Source organism: Coloeus monedula, assembly GCF_965178545.1.
Source record: "Coloeus monedula genome assembly, chromosome: 39".
Classification (NCBI taxonomy): domain Eukaryota; kingdom Metazoa; phylum Chordata; class Aves; order Passeriformes; family Corvidae; genus Coloeus; species Coloeus monedula.
This window is the reverse complement of record NC_138819.1, coordinates 808,006-828,626: the sequence shown is the minus strand read 5'-3', so window position 1 is coordinate 828,626 and position 20,621 is coordinate 808,006. Positions and strand designations below refer to the sequence as shown.

The following is a 20,621-nucleotide window of genomic DNA, read 5'->3' as shown; positions in this document are numbered from 1 at the left end:
GAGAGGGGACAAAGGGACAGCGCTGGGTGGGGGCTTTGTCCTTGATGCGACACCCGCAGCTCGGGGAGGGTTTTTGGGGCGGGGGCGGCGTTGGCCCCGACCCCCCCCCCCCCCCCGCGGGTGTCACACGGTGGTGACCGAGAGCAGCGGGTGCTCCAGGCGCCCCCCGTGCGCCAGCATCATCTCCTGGATCGTCACCCAATTATCCAGGATGCGCCGGCTCCTCTTGCGCAGCCCCCGCCGCGACCCCTGCCCGTGTTGGGGAGGAGGGGGGGGCTGCTCCGGGACCCCCCCCGAGCTGCCCGCGACCCCCGCGACCCCCGCGCCGGGCTCGGGCCGGGCCTGGAGCAGCAACTCGCGGCGCCGGCGCTGCTCCCGAGCCCTCGCCAGGTGCTGCTTGCGCTGCTCGCGGCTCCAGTAGCGCCCGGTCTTGAGCTCGCTCCGCGCGTCGTCGTCCGTGGAGCCGCCGCGCTCCTCCAGGATTTTGATGGCCCGAGCCTTCAGCAGCCGGTCCCGGCCGGGCCGCTTCCCCCGCGGGCCCTTCCCGCCGCCTGGGGGTCCCGGGGGTCCCGGCGGGGTCGGGCCGAGCCCGGCCCGCAGCATCAGCGGGGAGCTGCGGGAGCTCTCGCCGGTGTTGTAGGCGCTGGTGCTGTCGCGCTCCGGGGCTTCGGCGATATCGGCCAAGGGACCCTCGACGCCCGGGCGGGGGTCGCGCCAGGCGCGGCGGCCGCGCTCCCGGAGCCGCTCGAGCTGCTGGGCCCGCAGGAGGTGCCGGCACTTGAACTCCAGGTGCCGCAGCTCCTCCTCGAGCCGCGCCAGCTCCGCCCGGCCCGCGGCTCCTCCGCCCGCAGCGCGGCCGCGCAGGGCCCGGTAGCGCCGCAGCTCCGCGGGGCTCAGCGCGGCCAGCGGCGGCGAGGCCGAGCCCGGGAAACCCGGCCCTAATCCCGGCCCTAATCCCGCTCCTAAACCCGGCCCTAAACCCGCTCCTAACCCCGGTTCCAACCCCGCTCCGCGCCGCCCGCTCGCTCCGCTTCCGGCTCTTCCCGCCGACCCGCAGCTGGAGCTGGAGCCGGAGCCGGGTCGCGCGGCCGCGGCTCCAGCGCCGGGTTTTGCGTGGAGCCGGGGTTGATTTTGGGGTTGATTTGGGGGATTTTGGGGGTCGCGGCGGGGCGGGGGCGGCCGCGGTGGCGGGGGGGGGCCCTCGCCCGCCTCCTCGCCCAGCAGGTCGTGCTCCGAGCTCTCCTCGTTGCGCGTGGACTCGTCCGTGCGCCCCACGCCGCTGTCGGGCTCGGCCCCGCGGCCTCCCCCGGGCGTGGCCGGGCTGGGGGGCTGCGAATTGGGGAGGGGGCGGCGTGAGGGAGGGACCCCCGGGGGAGCCCCCCTGGATACCCAAAGCACTCCCGGGACACCCTGAGTGCCCCCCCCAGAGCCCCCCAAAAACCCCCGGGAGCCCTTATCACCCCCAGGACCCCTTATCACCCCCAGGACCCCTTATCACCCCCAGGACCCCTTATCACCCCCAGGACCCCTTATCACCCCCAGGACCCCCAAGCCCACCCCCCCAAGACCCCCTTTTTAACCCCCCCCGTACCCCCTTGCTGCCCCCCACCACACCCCAACTGCCCCCCCCGGGACCCCTTATCACCCCCAGGACCCCCCTGTTCTCCCCTCAAACCCCATTTCCCCCCCAATTCCCGTTTTTCCCCATTTTCCCCCCATTTCTCCCCATTTTTCACCTGCCCGGGGGGGGTCCAGGCCCCCCTGAGCTCCCCCTCCTCATCGGATCCGAACTCATCCAGGAAATCCTCGCGGTCGCTGTCCTTCCATCGCTGGGGGAGGGGGCGTCAGGGACCCCCCAGGGACCCCTCCCCAATTTCCCAGCCCCCCCCCCCTTCCCCAATCGTTGTTGGCTCCTTTTATCTCCGGTGCTCCCAAAATCCCCCCCAAACCCCCCCTCAAAAGATTGGGGAACCCCCCCAGGACCCCTCCCCAGCTTCCCAGCCCTGTCCCTCAACTCCCCCTCCCCAAATTCCCCAACTCGAGCATCGGTGGCTCCTTTTCCTTCCTCTCCACGACTCCCAAAATCCCTAAAATTCCCCCCAAATCCCCAAAAAATCCCACCCAAACCCCCACAAATCCCCTCCAACCCCCCCACCTCAAAAAGACTTCGGACCCCCCCCCAAAAGGATCCAGGACCCCTCCCCAATTTCCCAGCCCCCCCCCCAAACCTCCTTTTCTCCCCCACTCAATCATCAGTGGCTCCTTTCCCTTCATCTTCAGAGGTCCCAAAATCCCTAAAATTCCCCCCAAACGCCCCAAAATTCCACCCAAACCCCCCCAGAAAGACGCGGGACCCCCCCCCAAAAGCTCGGGGACCCCCCCATGCCCCCACCTGGCTCTCAGGGCCCCCCCCCCCTCCCCCACTCAATCATCAGTGGCTCCTTTCCCTTCACCTCGGGCGCTTCCAAAATCCCTAAAATTCCACCCAAACACCCCAAAATTCCACCCAAACCCCCCCAGAAAGACGCGGGACCCCCCCCAAAAGATCCAGGACCCCCCCCCCGGGTCCCCACCTGGCTCTCGGGCCGGGCCAGCAGCAGCGAGATGTTGGTTTGCTGCTCCCGGGTCAGGAAGGCCACGGCCTCCTCCCGGTCCTGGATCTCCACCCCGTTGATCTGGGAATTTGGGGAGGGGTCAAAATGGGGGTGGGGAAGGGGAGAGACACCCCCCCCCCCCCCCAAAATAAAAGGAATGGGCCAGGAGTTGTGGGGGAGGGGGGAGGAAGAGGTTTTGGGGGGGGGGGGATGGGAGTTTTGGGGGGTTTTAAAGGGGTTTTGAAGGGGTCCTGGGGGGTCTTTATGGGGTGGGGGGACACCAAGGGGTCCCCCCAGTTCCCCCATTGCCCCCCCCCCCCCCAGCCCCAAAAAATCCCCCAGGACCCTCCCCAAAACACCCCCCCAACCCCCAAAAACCTTCTCAACCCCTCCTGACCCCCCCCCCCCAGGACCCCCTCTCACCCCAAAAAGGCCCCCCAAGACCCTCCCCCCCTAAAAGACTCCTGAGGACCCCCTTGAACCACCCCAAAACACTTCGGGGACCCCCTGGAGCCCCCTCAAACCCTAAAAAGACCCCCCCCCAAAACAGGACCCCACCCCCCCCTTTCATCCCTGAGCCCTCCCCTGGTTCCGGGACCCCCCCAGACCCCCGAAAATGCCCCAAAATCCGGGGGATTTGCCCCAAATCCCACCTGGACGATCCGGTCGCCCTCGCGGATCCGCCCGTCCTTGGCCGCGATGCTGTTGGGGTTCACCTGGGGGGGGGAAGGGGGGCAAAAAACCCCAATTTGGGGGGGGGTCCCCAAAGTTTGGGGGGTGCCCCCCACCAGAGGGGCCCATAACCCCCCCCAGGACCCGCCCAGTGCTCCCAGTAAGGCCCCAAAGCTCCTTTTTTGGGCATTTTTGGGGTTTTTTTGGCGGGGGGGTTTTGCCTCCTCCTAAAAGTGGGGTGCAAATTGGGGGGGGGGGGTGTTTCCCAAATTTTGAGGGTTTCTTACAATTTTGGGGTGGGGGGGGTGGGGGGTCGTTCCCCCTTTTTTCCCCCTCCCCAGAACCGTTTTTGTGCCTCCCAGTGCTCCCAGTAAGGCCCCGAACTCTCCTTTTTTGGAGGGGATTTTTTGGGGGGATTTTGGGGGGGGATTTTGGGGGGGATTTTTGGCACCACCCCCCCAAAAGTGGGGACCCCCCCCAGGACCACCCCCCCCGGACCTCCCCCACGTAGATGCCGGGGTCCTCCTCTCCGTCCGTGCGGTAGCAGACGGTGATTCCCAGTTTGTGACTGGTTTTGTACAGCTCCACCTCCTGAGGGGGGGGTCACGGGGTCAGGGGGACCCCCCCGGGACCCCCAAACAGCCCCCAGACCCTTTATAGCCCCCCCCCCCCCCAAATCCTCTAGACACACCCCCCTCCCCCCCAGAGCTCCATTATAGCCCTCCCAGTGCTCCCAGTTTGGCCCAGTAACTGGTTTTGGACAGCTTCACCTCTTGGAGAAGAGGGAGAAAAGGGTCAGGGGGAGCCCTTGGACCCCCCCGGGACCCCTCCCCAATTTCCCAGCCACCTCCCCCCTCCCCAAACTCCCCCAGCCCCTAAAAAAACCCCATTTTTCATTCCTTTATTTTCATTCCTGGGGGTCCCAAACCCCCCCAAATCCTCTCCAAACCCCCTCAAAAAAGACACAAGACCCCCCCCAAAAGATCCAGGACCCCTCCCCAATTTCCCACACCCCCCCCCCACCTCCACCATCTCCCCAAAAAATCTTTTTGGGCTCCTTTTTCTTCATCTCTGGGGGTCCCAAATGCCCCCAAATTCCTCCCAAATTCCTCCCCCCCTCCCGAAAAAGATGTGGGATCCCCCCCCCAAAATACCCAGGAGCCCCCTCCCCCCTCAGGACCCCCACCTCATATTCCAGCTCCTCGGGGCGCTCGGGCTCCCCCAAATCCGCGGGATCAAAATAATCCTGGGGGAGGGGGGGGCTGGGGGGGGGACAAAAAATGTCAGGGGGGGGTCACAGAGTTGGGGGAGGGGTCCCAAAGGGGTTCCGGGGGGTCCTGGGGGGGGTCAGGAGGGGCTTTAAGGCATGGGGGGGGGCACAAAAGGGGTCCCAATATGGGGTTTGGGGGGGCCCTGGGGGGTCTCTATGGGGGGGGCACCCCCCAAAAAGGGGTCTGGGGGCTCAGAGGGGTCACGAGGGGGGGTCTAAGGGGTCTGTAATGGGGGGACACCCCCCAAAAAGGGGTCTGGGGGTTCCAAAAGCTCCCAATGGGGGGTCCTGGGCAGGTCAGGAGAGTTCCTGGTGGGGGGAACCCCCAAATTTGGGTCTGGGGGGGCAGTGGGGGGGTCCCTACGGGGCGAAGACCCCCCCCAGTTGGGATCCTGGGGGGGGTCTCTGTGGGGGGCACACCCCTAAAAATGGGTCTGGGGGTTCCAACAGCTCCCAATGGGGGGGTCCTGGGGGGGTCAGGAGAGCTCTCAGAGGGACGACACCCCTAAATTGGGGTCCGGGGGTGGGGGGGCTCTAAGGGGCAAGGGGGGGTCCCCAGGGATCTGGGGGGGGGGGGTTCGGGGGTCCCCATGAGCCCCCCCCCGGGGGTCCCCGCGCCCCCCACTCACGGCTCGGCCCCCCCCAGGCGGCTCTCGAAGCTGATGTCCGTCTGGGTGCCGCTGTCCACCAGCCCCCCCCCAACGGCGGGGGGGGGTCCCGGGCCCCCCCAGGGGGGTGGGGGGTGGGCTCCGGCCGGAGGGACCCCCCCGGGGTGATGGGGGAGGGGGCGGCCTCGGGGGCTCCTCCTCAGCACCTGCAGCACCAGCGGCTCCTTGGACCCCCGGGGACCCCCCCGGCGCGACCCCCCCTCCTTCCCGCTCACCTGCGGATGGGGGGGGGGGGGGCACCGGGAATTTGGGGAGGGGGTCCTGACACCCCCGGTGTCCCCCCCCCACCCCTCCGGGTGTTCCCATTGTCCCCAACCCCCCCCCCCCCCCCCCAACTCATCGCATCCCCCTCCCCCAACCCCTTCTAAACCCACCCCTCCCATCCCCCACCCTCCCCCTCCCCAAAATTCAGCCGGGACCCCCCCCCCAAAGCCCCCCCGGAGCCTCCCCGAGCCCCCCGCCCACCCCTCCATTGTCTGCGCTCGCCCGGAAGCGGCGGGCGCGGTTGCCATGGCAACCGTGGGGCGGGGGGCGAGGGCCACACGGAGACCCCCCCCCAAAGCCACCGCACCCCCCCCCCATCCCCAGGAGACCCCCAGACCCCCCCCGAAGCCCCCAGACCCCCCCTTACCTGTCCCAGCCCCCATTTACCTGGCCCTGAAGCCCCCCCAGGACGCCCCCCCCCCGCTGTGCCCCTCCCTGAAGCCCCCAGACCCATTTTAGCTGGCCTAGACCCCCACAGCCCCCCCCAGATTGTCCCCCCTTCACCTGCCTCGCTCCCCCCATCCCGGTACCTGCAGCCCCCTCGCCCCCAGACCCATTTTCTGACCCCTCGCCCCCTCCCCGTTTTCCCCTTCCCCAATTCCCAGCAGCCCCCAGACCCATTTTCCTCCCCCCCCCCCCCCCCCCATTCCCAGCTCCCCTTCCCATTATCCTCCCTCGCCCCCTCCCCATTTATCCCTCCCGGTACCTGCAGCCCCCTCGCCCCCCGACCCATTTCCCTTCCCTCCCTCCCAGTTCCCAGCCCCTGCAGCCCCCTCTCCCCATTCATTCTCCCCCTCGCCCCCAGACTCATTTCCCTGCTCCCCCACATCCCGATACCTGCAGCCCCCTCCCCACTCATTCCTCATTCTCCTCCTCGCCCCCTCCCCTTTTATGACCCCCCCCAGCCCGGTACCTGCAGCCCCCTCGCCCCCAGCCCCATTTCCTACCATTCCCCCCTCGCCCCCAGCCCCATTTTCCCCCTCTCCATCCCCCAGCCCGATACCTGCAGCCCCCTCACCCCCAGCCCCATTTCCCCCCATTCTCCCCTCACCCCCAGCCCCATTTCCCCCCATTCTCTCCTCACCCCCAGCCCCATTTCCCCTCACTCCCCCCTCGCCCCCAGCCCCATTTCCCCCATCCCCCAGCCCGGTACCTGCAGCATCACCCGGTGCTGCTCCTCCGGTTTCTGCACCACGCACATGTTGCAGCCCATGGCGGGACCACCCCTCACCTGCGACCCCCCCTCACCCCGGGGACCCCCCCCCGCCCCCGCCGCCGCCTCAGCCTCGCCCCCCTCGCTCGGGGGGGCGGCAGCGCCCGCCCCGCGCCCCCCCCCCGGCCCCCATGGCGGGCTCGGGGCCGGGGGCTCGGGGGCGGCTCCGGGCTCGGTTCCGCGGCCCGGGCGCGGCTCCGGGGGCCGGGCCCGGGGCTGTTGGTTCCGGTTCTGGTTCCGGTTCCGGCTCCGGTTCCGGCTCCGGTTCCGGCTCCGGTTCCGGCTCCGGTTCCGGCCGGTTCGGGCCGGTCCGGCCGCGGCGGCGGCGGCCGTGAGGGGAGGGGGCGTGGCCAGGCCGTGAGGGGAGGGGGCGTGGCCAATGTGGGCGTGGTCGTGGATGCGATTGGGGCGTGGTCGATGTGGGCGTGGTCACTCCCGTGGGGGCGTGGCCAAAGCAACGTGGGGCGGGGTCGTGGTCGATGTGGGCGTGGTCGCAGTGGGCGTGGCCACTGGGGAAGCCACGCCCGTGGGGAGAGGCCACGCCCACGGTGCCCCCAGAGCAGCGCAGACCCCAAAGACCCCCAAAGCCCCCCATAGCCCCCCCAGACCCCCCCCATAGCCCTCCCATAGCCCACCCCATAGACCGCCCTACAGCTCCCCATAGCCCCCCCAGAGCCCACCCCATAACCCACCCCATAGACCCCCCCATAGGCCCCCAAACCCCCCCCATAACCCACCCCATAGACAGCCCTACATCTCCCCATAGCCCCCCCAGAGCCCACCCCATAACCCACCCCATAGACCCCCCCATAGGCCCCCAAACCCCCCCCATAACCCACCCCATAGACAGCCCTACATCTCCCCATAGCCCCCCCAGAGCCCACCCCATAACCCACCCCATAGACCCCCCCCATAGGCCCCCAAAGCCCTCCCATTGTCCCCCCTCTAGACCCCAAACGCTCCCCATAGGCCCCCACATACCCCACCTCATAGGCCCCCCATAGCCCCCCCAGACCATTTATAGCCCCCCCAATCCCCCATAGCCCCCCCAGACCCTTTATAGCCCCCCTCACACCCCCTATAGCCCCCCCCAATCCCCTATAGCCCCCCCAGACCATTTATAGCCCCCCCAATCCCCCATAGCCCCCCCAGACCCTTTATAGCCCCCCCAATCCCCCATAACCCCCCTCAGACCCCCCATAGCCCCCCCAATCCCCTATAGCCCCCCAGACCCTTTATAGCCCCCCCAATCCCCTATAGCCCCCCCAAAGCACCCCCAGCCTTTTCTCGGCAGTTCCTTCTTTATTTTGGGGCTTTTTTCCCCTTTTTTTTTTCAGTTTTTTTTTGCGGTTTTTTTGCTCCGCGTGGTTTTGGCGGTTTTTGGTCGGGGGGGGGGGGGGGGGAATGGGGGGGACCCGGGGGTGGTCACACGTGGGGGGAGGGGGCAACACGGGGGGGGGGTCACACGGGGGATTGGGGGGGGGGCTCGGCTGCCGTTTTTGGGGCCCTTTGGACCAATTTTTCCGCTTCTTTTACCAAAAAAAGGGGGATTTGGGGAGGGGGGGGGGCACCGCACACATTGGGGGGGGGGGCTACAAAGCTACGACACAGCGCGGGGGGGGACGCGGGGGGGGGGTTGGGGTGGGGACCCCCCCTCGGCGAAGGGTTTTGGGGGGGTTTGGGGTGGGGACCCCCCACGGGGAAGGGTTTGGGGGGGTTTTGGGGTGGAGACCCCCCCGCGGAGGGGGTTTTGGGGGTGTAGACCCCCCCCGCGGAGGGGACGTAGGGGGATTTGGGGGGGGGGACCCTCTCCCCGTGTGGGGAGGGGGTTTTGGGGGAGGGGTTGGGACCCCCCCGGACGGGGCGTGGGGGGATTTGGGGGTGTTGGGGGGGTCCGGGGGGTTTTGGGGCGCAGACCCCCCCATGGGGAAGGTGAGGGGGGGTTCGGGGTGCAGAGGGGGGGTTTGGGGTGCAGACCCCCCCCGTCGGCTCGTGTGAGGTTGCCAAGGCCGCGCCGTGAGATGCATTCAGAAATGGGGGGGCGGGGGGGTGTGGTGGGATCCCCCCCCCCCATCCCCCTAAAAGTTTTGGGGGGGGGTCCCAGAGGAGTGAGGGGGAGGGGGTCTAAAAACTGAGGGGGGGCAAAATCCCCCTCTTGCCCCCCCTAATTTTGGTCTGAGGAGCCCCCCCGGTGTTCAGAGCCCCCCCCCCCAAAACCAGCGCGGGGGGAGGGGGGGGCATTTTTTTGGCTGAATCCAACGGGGGGGTCCCCGCCCGCCCCCCCCCGATGTGAGGTGATTTTGGGGGGGGTCCCGTGCCCCACCCCCCCTCCCGCCAGCCCCAAACAACCCCCTCAAAATTGGGGGGGGGGGGCACTTAAAGGACCCCCCCTTTTGGCAGTGAAGGGGGTGGGGGGGCCCTTAAGTGGGGAGGGGGGGGAGGGGGTTGGGGGCCCCTTGCTGGGGGGGCTCTGGGGGTCCCCATTTGCTTTGGGGGTCCCCAGGGCCATGGGGGGGGGGGGTCCTGCTTTGCTGGGGGGCGGTCCCCAGTGCTGGGGGGGGTCCCGCTGTGATATCGGGGGGGTCCCCAGTGCTGGCAGTGTCCCCGTTGCCATGGGGACCCCATGGTGACACTGGGGGGGGGGGTCCCCAAAACTGTGGAGGCTCCCCCCAGGGCTGGAGGGGTCCCCAGAGTTGGGGGGCTCCCAATGTGACATGGGGGGGTCCCAATGTGACATGGGGGGGTCCCAGTGTGACATGGGGGGGTCCCCAGAGTTGGGGGGGGGTCCCAATGTGACATTGGGGGAGTCCCAGTGTGACATGGGGGGGGTCCCCAGAGTTGGGGGGGGTCCCAATGTGACATTGGGGGGGTCCCAGTGTGACATGGGGGGGTCCCCAGAGTTGGGGGGTCCCAATGTGACATGGGGGGGTCCCAGTGTGACATGGGGGGGTCCTCACTGCCGTGGGGGTCCCGTTGTGACATGGGGGGGTCCCGTTGTGACATGGGGGGGTCCCCACTGCCGTGGTGGCCCCACTACGCCCTCACACCGTGCCCATCGCCGTGGGGGCTCCCCCAGTGCCACCCACGGGCCTGCCCCTCCCCCAGGGCATCCCCCAGGCCCGGGGGTCCCCGCGGGGGTCCCGGTCAGTCGAGGGGGGCGGCGGCCGAGGGGCTGGCGGGGCCGGAGCTGCCGGCGGCGGTGCCGCGGGTGCCGCTGTACTGCCCGATGAAGGAGCCGTCCTCGTTGAACTGGACATCGGCGCTGCCGCCGTAGCCGGCCAGGCTGTCGTCACTGCCCAGCGCCGCGCCCGCCGCGCCCAGCGAGCGCCCCGAGCTGCCCGACGCCTTCTCCTCGCCGTCGCTGGGGACAGCGGCCACACCGGGGGCACCAATGTCAACAGTGACACAAGCAGTGACCCAAGCAGTGACCCAAGCAGTGACCCAAGCAGTGACCCAACCATTGACCCAACCAATGATCCAACCAACACCCAACCAATGATCCAACCATTGACCCAACCATTGACCCAACCAATGACCCAACCAACACCCAACCAATGATCCAACCATTGACCCAACCAACACCCAACCAATGATCCAACCATTGACCCAACCAACACCCAACCAATGATCCAACCAATGACCCAACCAACACCCAATGATCCAACCATTGACCCAACCAACGCCCAACCAATGACCCAACCAATGACCCAACCAACACCCAATGATCCAACCATTGACCCAACCAACACCCAACCAATGACCCAACCAACACCCAACCAATGATCCAACCATTGATCCAACCAACACCCAACCAATGACCCAACCAATGACCCAACCAACACCCAATGATCCAACCATTGACCCAACCATTGACCCAACCAACACCCAACCAATGACCCAACCAATGACCCAACCAACGCCCAACCAATGACCCAACCAACACCCAATGATCCAACCATTGACCCAACCATTGACCCAACCAACGCCCAACCAATGACCCAACCAATGACCCAACCAACACCCAATGATCCAACCATTGACCCAACCATTGACCCAACCAACACCCAACCAATGACCCAACCAATGACCCAACCAACACCCAACCATTGACCCAACCAATGACCCAACCAATGACCCAACCAATGACCCAACCAATGACCCAACCAACGCCCAACCAATGACCCAACCAACACCCAACCAACACCCAACCAATGACCCAACCAACACCCAACCAACACCCAACCAACACCCAACCAATGACCCAACCAACACCCAACCATTGACCCAACCAACACCCAATGATCCAACCATTGACCCAACCATTGACCCAACCATTGACCCAACCAACACCCAACCAGTGACCCAACCAACACCCAACCAGTGACCCAACCAGTGACCCAACCAACACCCAACCAGTGACCCAACCAACACCCAACCAGTGACCCAACCAACACCCAACCAATGACCCAACCAACACCCAACCAACACCCAACCACTGACCCAACACCCAACCAGTGACCCAACCAATGACCCAACCAACACCCAACCAACACCCAACCAATGACCCAACCAACACCCAACCAACACCCAACCGCGGCCTCCTCCTCATCATCATTGGTGACATCACTGTCACCAGTGTCGCCATCATTGCCAACACGCGACCAACACCCCCAACACCATCACCACCCCCCCACCACCACCATTGTCACCCCCACCCCACCACCCCCTCACCCCCCATTGCCCCCACCCCACATGGGGGGACACGAGGGGGGCCCCAGGGTGGGGATGGGGGAGGGGAAACGAAGGCTGTGAGGGGCTGTGTGGTGGTGATGGGGGGAGGGGAATGACGTGAACGAGGACCCCCTCCACCCCCAGGGACCCCCAATGCCCCCCCCAGGGGAGTGGGGACCCCTCCAGGGGTGCAATGACCCCCCCGGCTCCCCCCAAAGCCCCAGCACCCAATGGGGATTCAGGGACCCCCCCATGGGTGCAGTGACCCCCCCCGGCCCCCCCTTACCTCTCCAGGGACCTGCGTTAGCCCAGGGTAATTAGCAGAGGGCGGTTAACGAGGAGGAGAGCGATTAGTGAGAGAGGGGCAGTTACCATTTAGTGAGGGGGGCAATTAATTAATGAGGGGAGCAGTTAATGAGGGCGGCAATTAATGAGGAGGTAATTAGTGGGGGAGGGGGGCAGATCACCGGCTGCTCAGCAGCTCTGGACGCGCCCATCGTGACAGGCCACGCCCCTGCATGAAACCACGCCCAGTCGCGATCAGACTCCGCCCCCTCAATGAAGCCACGCCCATTTCACACAAGCCACGCCCCCTTCTGCCCGGGCCACGCCCCTTTCCTCACCGGTACTCCCCGAAGGTCTCGTCCTTCATGGGCCGCGCCTCCGAGTCCACCTGCGTGTCCTCCTTATCCTTCACTGGGGGGGCACCGCTGGGTTCGAGGGGGGGCACGGCACCCCCGGAACCCTCCCCCAGCCGCCGGGACCCCCCCGGGATTCCCTCAGACCTTGGGGACCCCCCCCCCCCGTTCCCAGAAAGCCCCCTCAGAGCTCCCCTAAAAATTTGGAGTTTCCCCTTGTCCCGTGTCCCCACGTCCTCCCTTCCCCACCCCTCTCCCCTCCAGGGTTGGGGACCCCCCGACCCCTTCCCCAAATTAAGAGCCCCCTCCCCAAGCCTTGGGGACCCCCCCCTCCCCCACCTCCAGAACCCCCTCCCAGGGTCCCCCCAAAACTCGGACCCCTCCCCCTTTTCCCATCACCCCCAGTCTCCCACTGCCGCTCCAAATTCTCCCCCCAGCCTCGGGGACCCCCCGACCTCTCCCCCAAATTAACAACCCCCTCCCCAAGCCTTGGGAACCCCCCAGACCCCCCTAAAACCACGAACCCCTCCCCTTATCCCTCCCATCTCCAGCCTCCCATTGCCCCCCCCCCCCCAAATCCCCCCCCCCTCCCCAGCCTTAGGGACCGCCCCCAACCCCCTCCCCAAACCCCAAACCCCCGTCCCCACCCCCAGGACCCCTCCCCACACCTTGAGGACCCCCCCAAAACAAAAACCTCCACAACAAAACCCCCGTGTGGAGCCTCCGGGGGAGGAGGAGCCTGCGCGGGGGGGATTTGGGGGTGCCGGGGGGGGTCCCGGGGGTGCCGGGGGGGCCGGGGGGCTCTGGGCTCACCCGAATACTTGCCCCCCTTGCTGCGTTTGATGAAGCAGAGGATGAGGAGCAGCAGCAGCAGCAGCACCGCGGCGCTCACGAAGCCGATGAACCAACCCTCGGTGGCGAAGCCGCCCGCGGGGCTCGGCACCACTGCGGCGGGGGGGGGAGGGGGGGAGGGCAAAAATCCGCTCTTGGGGACCCCCCCGGAGACTTTGGGGACAGCCCCGAAGGGGTTCAGGGCATCCCCGAGCGGTTTTGGGGACATCCGAGAGGTTTTGGGGAGACCCCTGAGAAGTTCAGGGCATCCCCGAGCACTTTTAGGGATGCCCCGAGCGGTTTTGGGGACCCCCCCTGGAGATTTTGGGGACACCCCCGAGGAGTTCAGGGCATCCCCGAGAGGTTTTGGGGACCCCCCCTGGAGATTTTGGGGACACCCCCGAGGAGTTCAGGGCATCCCCGAGCGGTTTTGGGGACCCCCCCTCAGTAACTTTGGGGACCTCCTGAGCAGCTTTGGGAACCCCCCCCCCCGAACAGTTTTGGGGGTCTGTGGGGGTTTGGGATATCTGGGGGGGGGGGGAGCGGGTTGGGGGTCCAGGGAGGGTTCACGGGATTTAGGGTGGATTTTGGGGTGATTTGGGGCGATCCACGGCGATTTGAGGTGATTTTGGGGTGGATTTTGGGGTGATTTTGGGGGATCCACGGCGATTTGGGGCGGATTTTGGGGTGGATTTTGGGGTGATTTTGGGGGATCCACGGCGATTTGGGGTGGATTTTGGGGTGATTTTGGGGTGGATTTTGGGGTGGATTTTACGGTGGATTTTGGGGTGGATTTTGGGCGATCCACGGAGTCCACGGGAGTTTTGAGGCATTCAGTGGGACCCACAGGAATTTGGAGGGGGCATGGGGGGCGGGGTGGAGCCGTAGGGGTTTTGGGGGGGATCTGTGGAGCTCCGGGAGGGTCTCGCGGCTCTGCGGGGGCGGATTTTGGGGTGAAGCCGGGCGGTTTCGGGGCTCACTGGTGCCGTTGGTGTGCACCTCGCTCTCCCAGAACGCCACGCGCTCCCCGGAGTGGTTCCGCCCCACGAACTGGACCCGGTACGAGGTCCCGGGCCGGAGGTCCCCGAGCCGGTACCGGCCCAAGGAGGAGTTGGCCCGGCCCGAGGAGCGCCAGGGCTCCTCCGCTGCCAGAGGGAGAGGGAGGGGCGAGGCTCGTAGGGGGCGGAGAGACCCCCAGAGACCCCCGCACCTCTTTTTTTTTTTTTCCCCCCGCATGTCCCAAGCGCGGTTTGGTCCCAAAAGAGCCAGAATTTCCCCCAAATCCCCTGCGGGACACCTCCCCAAATCCCATGTGGGACCCCCCGCCCCCCCAGACCCTTCCCATCACCCAGAGCCCCCCAGACCCCTCCCCACCCCTCGATTTCCCCCAGCTCCCCCGACTCAGGACTCCCAAAACCCCACTCGGGACCCCCCAAATCCCTCCTAGACCCCCCCCAAAACCCCCCCAGGGAACCCCCAAATTCCCCACGGGACCCCCCCACTGTTCCCCAAGGACCCTCCAGACCCCTCCCCCCAAACCCCATTTCCCCCCTTCTGCGGACCCCCAACCCCCCCCCATAGAACTCCCCAACGGCCCCTCCCAGTCCCTCCCAGTATCCCCCAGTCCCTTACTGGTTTTGCTCATGTATTCGACCTCGAACTCGATGTTGGCCTGGGGCTGGGCGAGGGTCCAGCGCAGGACGGTGAAATCCTCGCCCACCTCCCCAAAACCGACGCTCCCCAGCACCGGCAGCACTGGGGGGGGGGGGCGAGGGCGGGGGGGGTCACCCCAAATTCCCTCCCCCAGACCCCCCCAAGCCCCCCCGGCTCAGCCTCTGGGGACCCCCCCCCCCGGCCCCTCGACATTTTGGGGGTCGCAGGGTCCCTCTCGTGGGGGTCTCAAGGTGTCCGTCCCCCCCCCCCCCCGTTATTTCCAGACCGCCCCCCCCGGGTGGCTTTGGGGCCATCCCGGTAGTTTTGGGGTCCCCCCCCCCCCCCAGTTTCGGCAGTTTTGGGGTCCCCCCCCCAAATTTCGGGGTTCCCCGGCAGTTTTTGGGGTTCCTCCCCGGCGGTTTCGGGTCCCCCCCCCCCGTGGCCAGGATCCCCCCTCCACTTTTGGGGTCCCCAGGGTGCTTTCAGCCCCCTCCCCCCGCTAATTCCGGATCCCCCCTCAGTTTTGGATGCCCCCCCGCTAATTCCGGATCCCTCCCCAATTTCGGATTCCCCCCCCCCCAAATTTCGGGGTTCCCCGGCAGTTTTTGGGGTCCCCTCCGGCGGTTTTCGGGGTGCGCACCAGGCTCGGGGGTGAGGCTGGCGAGGCGCAGCAGCTTTGGGGTCCCCAGGGTGCTTTCAGCCCCCTTCCCCCCCCAATTTCGGATCCCCCCGCAAATTCCGGATCCCTCCCCAGTTTCAGATCCTCCCCAATTTCGGGGTCCCTCCTGGCAGTTTTTGGGGTCCCTCCTGGCAGTTTTTGGGGTCCCTCCCGGCAGTTTTCAGGGTCCCTCCCGGCAGTTTTCGGGGTCCCTCCTGGCAGTTTTCGGGGTCCCTCCCGGCAGTTTTCGGGGTCCCTCCTGGCAGTTTTCAGGGTCCCTCCCGGCAGTTTTCGGGGTCCCTCCTGGCAGTTTTCAGGGTCCCTCCCGGCAGTTTTCGGGGTCCCTCCTGGCAGTTTTCAGGGTCCCTCCCGGCAGTTTTTGGGTCCCTCCTGGCAGTTTTCAGGGTCCCTCCCGGCGGTTTTTGGGGTCCCTCCCGGCAGTTTTTGGGGTCCCTCCCAGCGGTTTTCGGGCTGCGCACCGGGCTCGGGGGCGAGGCTGGCGAGGCGCACGAGGGGCGCGCCGGGCCCGTGGCGAGTGCGGGCGCGGAGCTCGAGCCGGTACCGCCCGCGCGGCTCCAGCCGGGCCAGGGTCGTGTTCAGGGTCCCGGGGGGGAAGGAGATCTCGTACGGGAACCCCCCCTCGGTCTGGTTCTCTGCGGGGAGGGGTCGCGGATGCCGAGGGAACCCCAAAAAACCCCGCCCGGAACAGCCCAAACTCCCCCAAAAATCAGCCCGAAACGGCCCCGAAGGAAGCCCAGAACAGCCGCAGCTCCCCCAGAACCCGCTCCCAGCGCTCCCAGTGCTCCCAGTGCCCAGAACAGCCCGCTCCCAGTACCTCCCAGTGCTCCCAGAACCCGCTCCCAGCGCTCCCAGTGCTCCCAGTGCCCAGAACAGCCCGCTCCCAGTACCTCCCAGTGCTCCCAGAACCCGCTCCCTGCGCTCCCAGTGCTCCCAGTGCCCAGAATAGCCCGCTCCCAGTACCTCCCAGTGCTCCCAGAACCCTCTCCCAGCGCTCCCAGTGCTCCCACAGCCCGCTCCCAGTACCTCCCAGTGCTCCCAGTGCTTCCCAGTGCCCCCCAAGCTCGCTCCCAGTACCTCCCAGTACCTCCCAGTGCTCCCAGAACCCTCTCCCAGCGCTCCCAGTGCTCCCACAGCCTGCTCCCAGTACCTCCCAGTGCTCCCATACCCACTCCCAGCGCTCCCAGTGCTCCCAGAATCCCCTCCCAGCGTTCCCAGTGCTCCCACAGCCCGCTCCCAGTACCTCCCAGTGCTCTCAGAACCCTCTCTCCCAGCGCTCCCAGTGCTTCCCAGTGCCCCCCAGTCCTCCCATAGCTTGCTCCCAGTACCTCCCAGTACCTCCCAGTGCTCCCAGAACCCTCTCCCAGCGCTCCCAGCGCTCCCATACCCCACTCCCAGTACCTCCCAGTGCCTCCCAGCGCTCCCATACCCCACTCCCAGTGCCTCCCAGTGCCCCCCAGCGCTCCCATACCCCACTCCCAGTGCCTCCCAGCGCTCCCAGTGCTCCCATACCCCAATCCCAGTACCTCCCAGTGGCCTCCAGCGCTCCCATACCCCACTCCCAGTGCCTCCCAGCGCTCCCAGCGCTCCCATACCCCACTCCCAGTACCTCCCAGTGCCTCCCAGCGCTCCCATACCCCACTCCCAGTACCTCCCAGCGCCCTCCAGCGCTCCCATACCCCACTCCCAGTACCTCCCAGCGCCCCCTAACCCCCTCCCAGCGCTCCCAGTACGCACCCAGTCGGTACTGGAGCAGGAAGCCGCTCAGGACGCCGTTGGGGTGGCGCGGCCGCCGCCACTCGAGGCCGAGCGCGGTGTCCCCGAGCCGCTCCACGCGCAGCTCCTCGGGGGGGCCCGGGACTGGGGGGGGGGGGGGGCTGCGGTCAGGGACCCCCGAATCCCCCCCAAATGGGCACGGGGGAGCGCCGGGAAGGGGTCTGGGGGCGGCGGGAGGGCCGCGGGCTGGGGTCTCGGGGGGGTTGGGGGGGATTTTGGGGTCCCCGGGGTGGAGCTGAGGAGTCTCGGGGGGAGGTTGAGGTCCCCTGGGGTGGATTTTGGGGTCCCATCACAAGATTTTGGGGTCCCGGGGAGGTTTTTGGGGTCCCAGAGTGGATTTTGGTGTCCGTAGGGGAGATTTTGGGGTCCCGAGTGCAGTTTTTGGGGTCCCAGAACAGAATTTTGGGGTTCAGGGCAACTTTGCTGCCCCCGCTTCACTTTCTGCTCTCCATAGGGGGGGGAATTTTAGGGTGCCGATTTCTCTTTTTGGGGTCCCGAGGGGGGGGGGTTTTGGGGTGCGGATTTTGGAGTTCGGGATTTGGGGGGGGGGGGTCTCACCTCCCTCGGGGGTGTGGAAGCGGATCTCAGCGCTGGGGGGTCCCGCCCCCCGCCCGTTGAACACCAGCACCTGCAGGCGGTAGCGGCTCCAGGGGTGCAGCCCCCCCAAAACCGCCCCGCTGGCCTCGCCCGGCACCGTCAGCACCCCCGGCTGGGGAGGGGGCCCGGGGGTCGCGGGGGGGGGCGCCTGGCGCCGGGAGAGCTCCCCCACCCACCCCTCACGCCAGTACAGCACCTGCGGGGGAGGGGGAAAAGTGAGGAGGGGGCGTCGGAATCCCCCCCCCACCCCCCAAAAAAAAAATTCCCCAAATTGTCCCCACAGCCCCAGGAGCCCCCAAAATGCAACGGGGGGAGGCGGTCGGGGGGGGGGGGGGGAGGGTCAGGACCCCCCGAAAATGCCCCGAATTGTTCCCGCACCCCACAGCTTCAGGAGAGCCCAAAAAGTGAGGAGGGGGCGGTGGGAACCCCCCCCCCCCCAAAACCGCCCCAAATCTCGCCCCCATCCCAGCAGCAGGGCCCAGACCCCCCCCAAAACCCCCTCGAAACGCCCCCCCCCATTCCCAGCCCCCCCAGGCAGATGGGACCCCCCCAAAATCACCTCAATTCTCCCCCCCCAAATTCCCAGGGCCCTCCCGACCCCCTAAATCTGCCTCAAACCGAGCCCCCAGACCCCCAAAATCGCCTCAAAGCGCCCCCCCCCCATTCCCGGGAGCCCCCAGACCCCCAAAATCGCCTCAAAGCGCCCCCCCCCCCATTCCCGGGAGCCCCCAGACCCCCCAAAATCGCCTCAAAGCGCCCCCCCCCCAATTCCCGGGAGCCCCCAGACCCCCCAAAATCGCCTCAAAGCGCCCCCCCCCCATTCCCGGGAGCCCCCAGACCCCCCAAAATCGCCTCAAAGCGCCCCCCCCCCCAATTCCCGGGAGCCCCCAGACCCCCCAAAATCGCCTCAAAGCGCCCCCCCCCCCAATTCCCGGGAGCCCCCAGACCCCCAAAATCGCCTCAAAGCGCCCCCCCTCATTCCCGGCAGCCCCCAGACCCCCAAAATCGCCTCAAAGCGCCCCCCCCCCCAATTCCCGGGAGCCCCCAGACCCCCCAAAATCGCCTCAAAGCGCCCCCCCCCCCAATTCCCGGGAGCCCCCAGACCCCCCAAAATCGCCTCAAAGCGCCCCCCCCCCATTCCCGGGAGCCCCCAGACCCCCAAAATCGCCTCAAAGCGCCCCCCCCCAATTCCCGGGAGCCCCCAGACCCCCAAAATCGCCTCAAAGCGCCCCCCCCCCCATTCCCGGGAGCCCCCAGACCCCCCAAAATCGCCTCAAAGCGCTCCCCCCTCCCCCATCCCCCACCCACAGGAGCCCCCAGACCCCCCAAAACCACCTCGAGCAGCCCCCCCCCGGCCCCCCCCGGCCCCCCCTTACCCGGTAGCCCCGCAGGTGCCCCCGCAGGTCCCGGGGGGCCCCCCCCAGGCTCCAGGTGACCCCGACGCTGGTGCTGTTCAGGATCTCCACCCCCACATTTTCGGGGTACACCAGGGGCACTGGGGGGGCGGGGGAGGGGCGGCGTGAGCCCCCCCGGACCCCCCCACAGAGAGGGACCCCTTCCCCAGATCCCCCCCAAATCAGGGTGCTGTAAACCCCCCCCGGGTGGGGGATTCGAGGGGGGGACCCCCAAAATGCAGCCCCGGGTTTGGGGTGACCCCCAGAATTTGGGGTTTGCTCAGCCCTGGGGGCTTTCGGAACCCCCGGATTTGGGGTCTCCTCCCGGATTTGGGGTCTCCTCCCGGATTTGGGGTCTCCCCTCAGATTTGGGGTCTCCCCTCGGATTTGGGCTCTCCCCAACATTGCCTCTCCCAAAACTCCCAGATTTGGGGTCTCCCCTCAATTTGCCTCTCCCAGCACCCCCAAATTTGGGATCCCCCCCTTTTCTCCCCCCACCCCCCCAGATTTGGGGTCTCCCCTCAATTTGCCTCTCCCAGCACCCCCCCAAATTTGGGATCCCCCCAACTTTGGGTTCCCCAGCACCCCCAAATTTGGGATCCCCCCCTTTTCTCCCCCCACATTTGGGGTCTCTCCTTTCCCCCCTTTCCCCAGTGGGGTTTATTTTTTTTTTGAGGGGGGGGGGTTCCCCAAAACTCACGGTCCTCCCCGGAGTAGCCGATGACCAGGGGGGGCTCGGGGCCCTTCCCGGCCTCGTTGACCGCCTGGACCCGGATCTCGTAGGGGCTGAAAGTTGGGGTGTCCCGGACCACCAAGGGGGGGGCCCCCACCGTGTCCTCGTGCCAGTGGCCCCGGACCGGCTCCAGCGGCCGCCACTGGACCCGGTACCGGAGCTCGGGGGCGTTCCAGTCCCCGGGGGGCAGCGGCTGGAGGTGAGGGGGGGGGAGAGAGCACCCCAAAATCACCCTCGGACCCCCCAAAATATCCCCAATATCGCCCTAAATAGGAACCCTAAATCCAGCCCTAAATCCAGCCCTAAATCCAGCCCCGAACCGGCCCCACCCCACCCCGGTCCCTGCACCCGGTACCGGAGCTCGGGGCCGTTCCAGTCCCCGGGGGGGCGGAGAGCACCCCAAAATCAGCCCGGAACCCCAAAATCAGCCCGGAACCCCAAAAACCAGCCCCGAACCCCAAAAACCAGCCCCGAACCCCAAAAACCAGCCCCGAACCCCCAAACCGAGCCCCGAAACCCCAAACCGAGCCCTGGCCACCGGACCCGGAACCGCGGCTGCCAGAGTCACCCCTCCCCTCCCCAAAAAAAAAGTGCCCCGAACCCCCCCCCAAACTCGTCCCAAACCCCTCGGGAATCCCCAAAATCTGCCCCAAATCCCCCCAGACCCCCTCGAGCCCCTCCCCCATCCCAAACCTGTCCCGAACCACCCCAAATACCCGCGGGAGCGCCCCAAAATCCCCGAGAGCCGCCCCAAACCTGCTCTGAGCCCCCCAAATCCCCCCAAATCCCCCCAAACCTGCTCTGAGCCCCCCAAATCCCCCCAAATCCCCCAAAACCTGCTCTGAGCCCCCCAAATCCACCCCAAACCTGCTCTGAGCCCCCCAAATCCACCTCAAATCCCCCCAAACCTG

General features: G+C 67.1%; 2 protein-coding genes across 2 annotated transcripts in view; both read right to left on the bottom strand.

The window, feature by feature from the left end:
• Positions 1-123: 123 nt before the first annotated feature.
• PDZD4 (PDZ domain containing 4) lies at positions 124-6,681 on the bottom strand (the record flags this gene model as incomplete). Its single annotated transcript, XM_082300256.1, has 8 exons — positions 124-1,329; positions 1,737-1,829; positions 2,574-2,675; positions 3,248-3,310; positions 3,765-3,857; positions 4,453-4,528; positions 5,166-5,419; positions 6,622-6,681. 8 exons carry the CDS (start codon positions 6,679-6,681, stop codon positions 124-126), a joined length of 1,947 nt encoding a protein of 648 aa, XP_082156382.1.
• A 3,144-nt stretch (positions 6,682-9,825) lies between these two features.
• The window catches only part of L1CAM (L1 cell adhesion molecule), a gene marked incomplete at both ends in the record, with an annotated part of 33,095 nt that continues 22,299 nt past the window's right edge, over positions 9,826-20,621 (bottom strand). Inside the window, 10 exons of the mRNA XM_082300289.1 lie at positions 9,826-10,042; positions 12,036-12,108; positions 12,864-12,995; positions 13,862-14,026; positions 14,514-14,636; positions 15,672-15,845; positions 16,948-17,070; positions 17,545-17,779; positions 18,960-19,078; positions 19,678-19,903. Of these exons, the coding sequence (XP_082156415.1) occupies positions 9,826-10,042; positions 12,036-12,108; positions 12,864-12,995; positions 13,862-14,026; positions 14,514-14,636; positions 15,672-15,845; positions 16,948-17,070; positions 17,545-17,779; positions 18,960-19,078; positions 19,678-19,903 (1,587 nt within the window). The remainder of the gene's footprint in view (positions 10,043-12,035; positions 12,109-12,863; positions 12,996-13,861; positions 14,027-14,513; positions 14,637-15,671; positions 15,846-16,947; positions 17,071-17,544; positions 17,780-18,959; positions 19,079-19,677; positions 19,904-20,621) is intronic.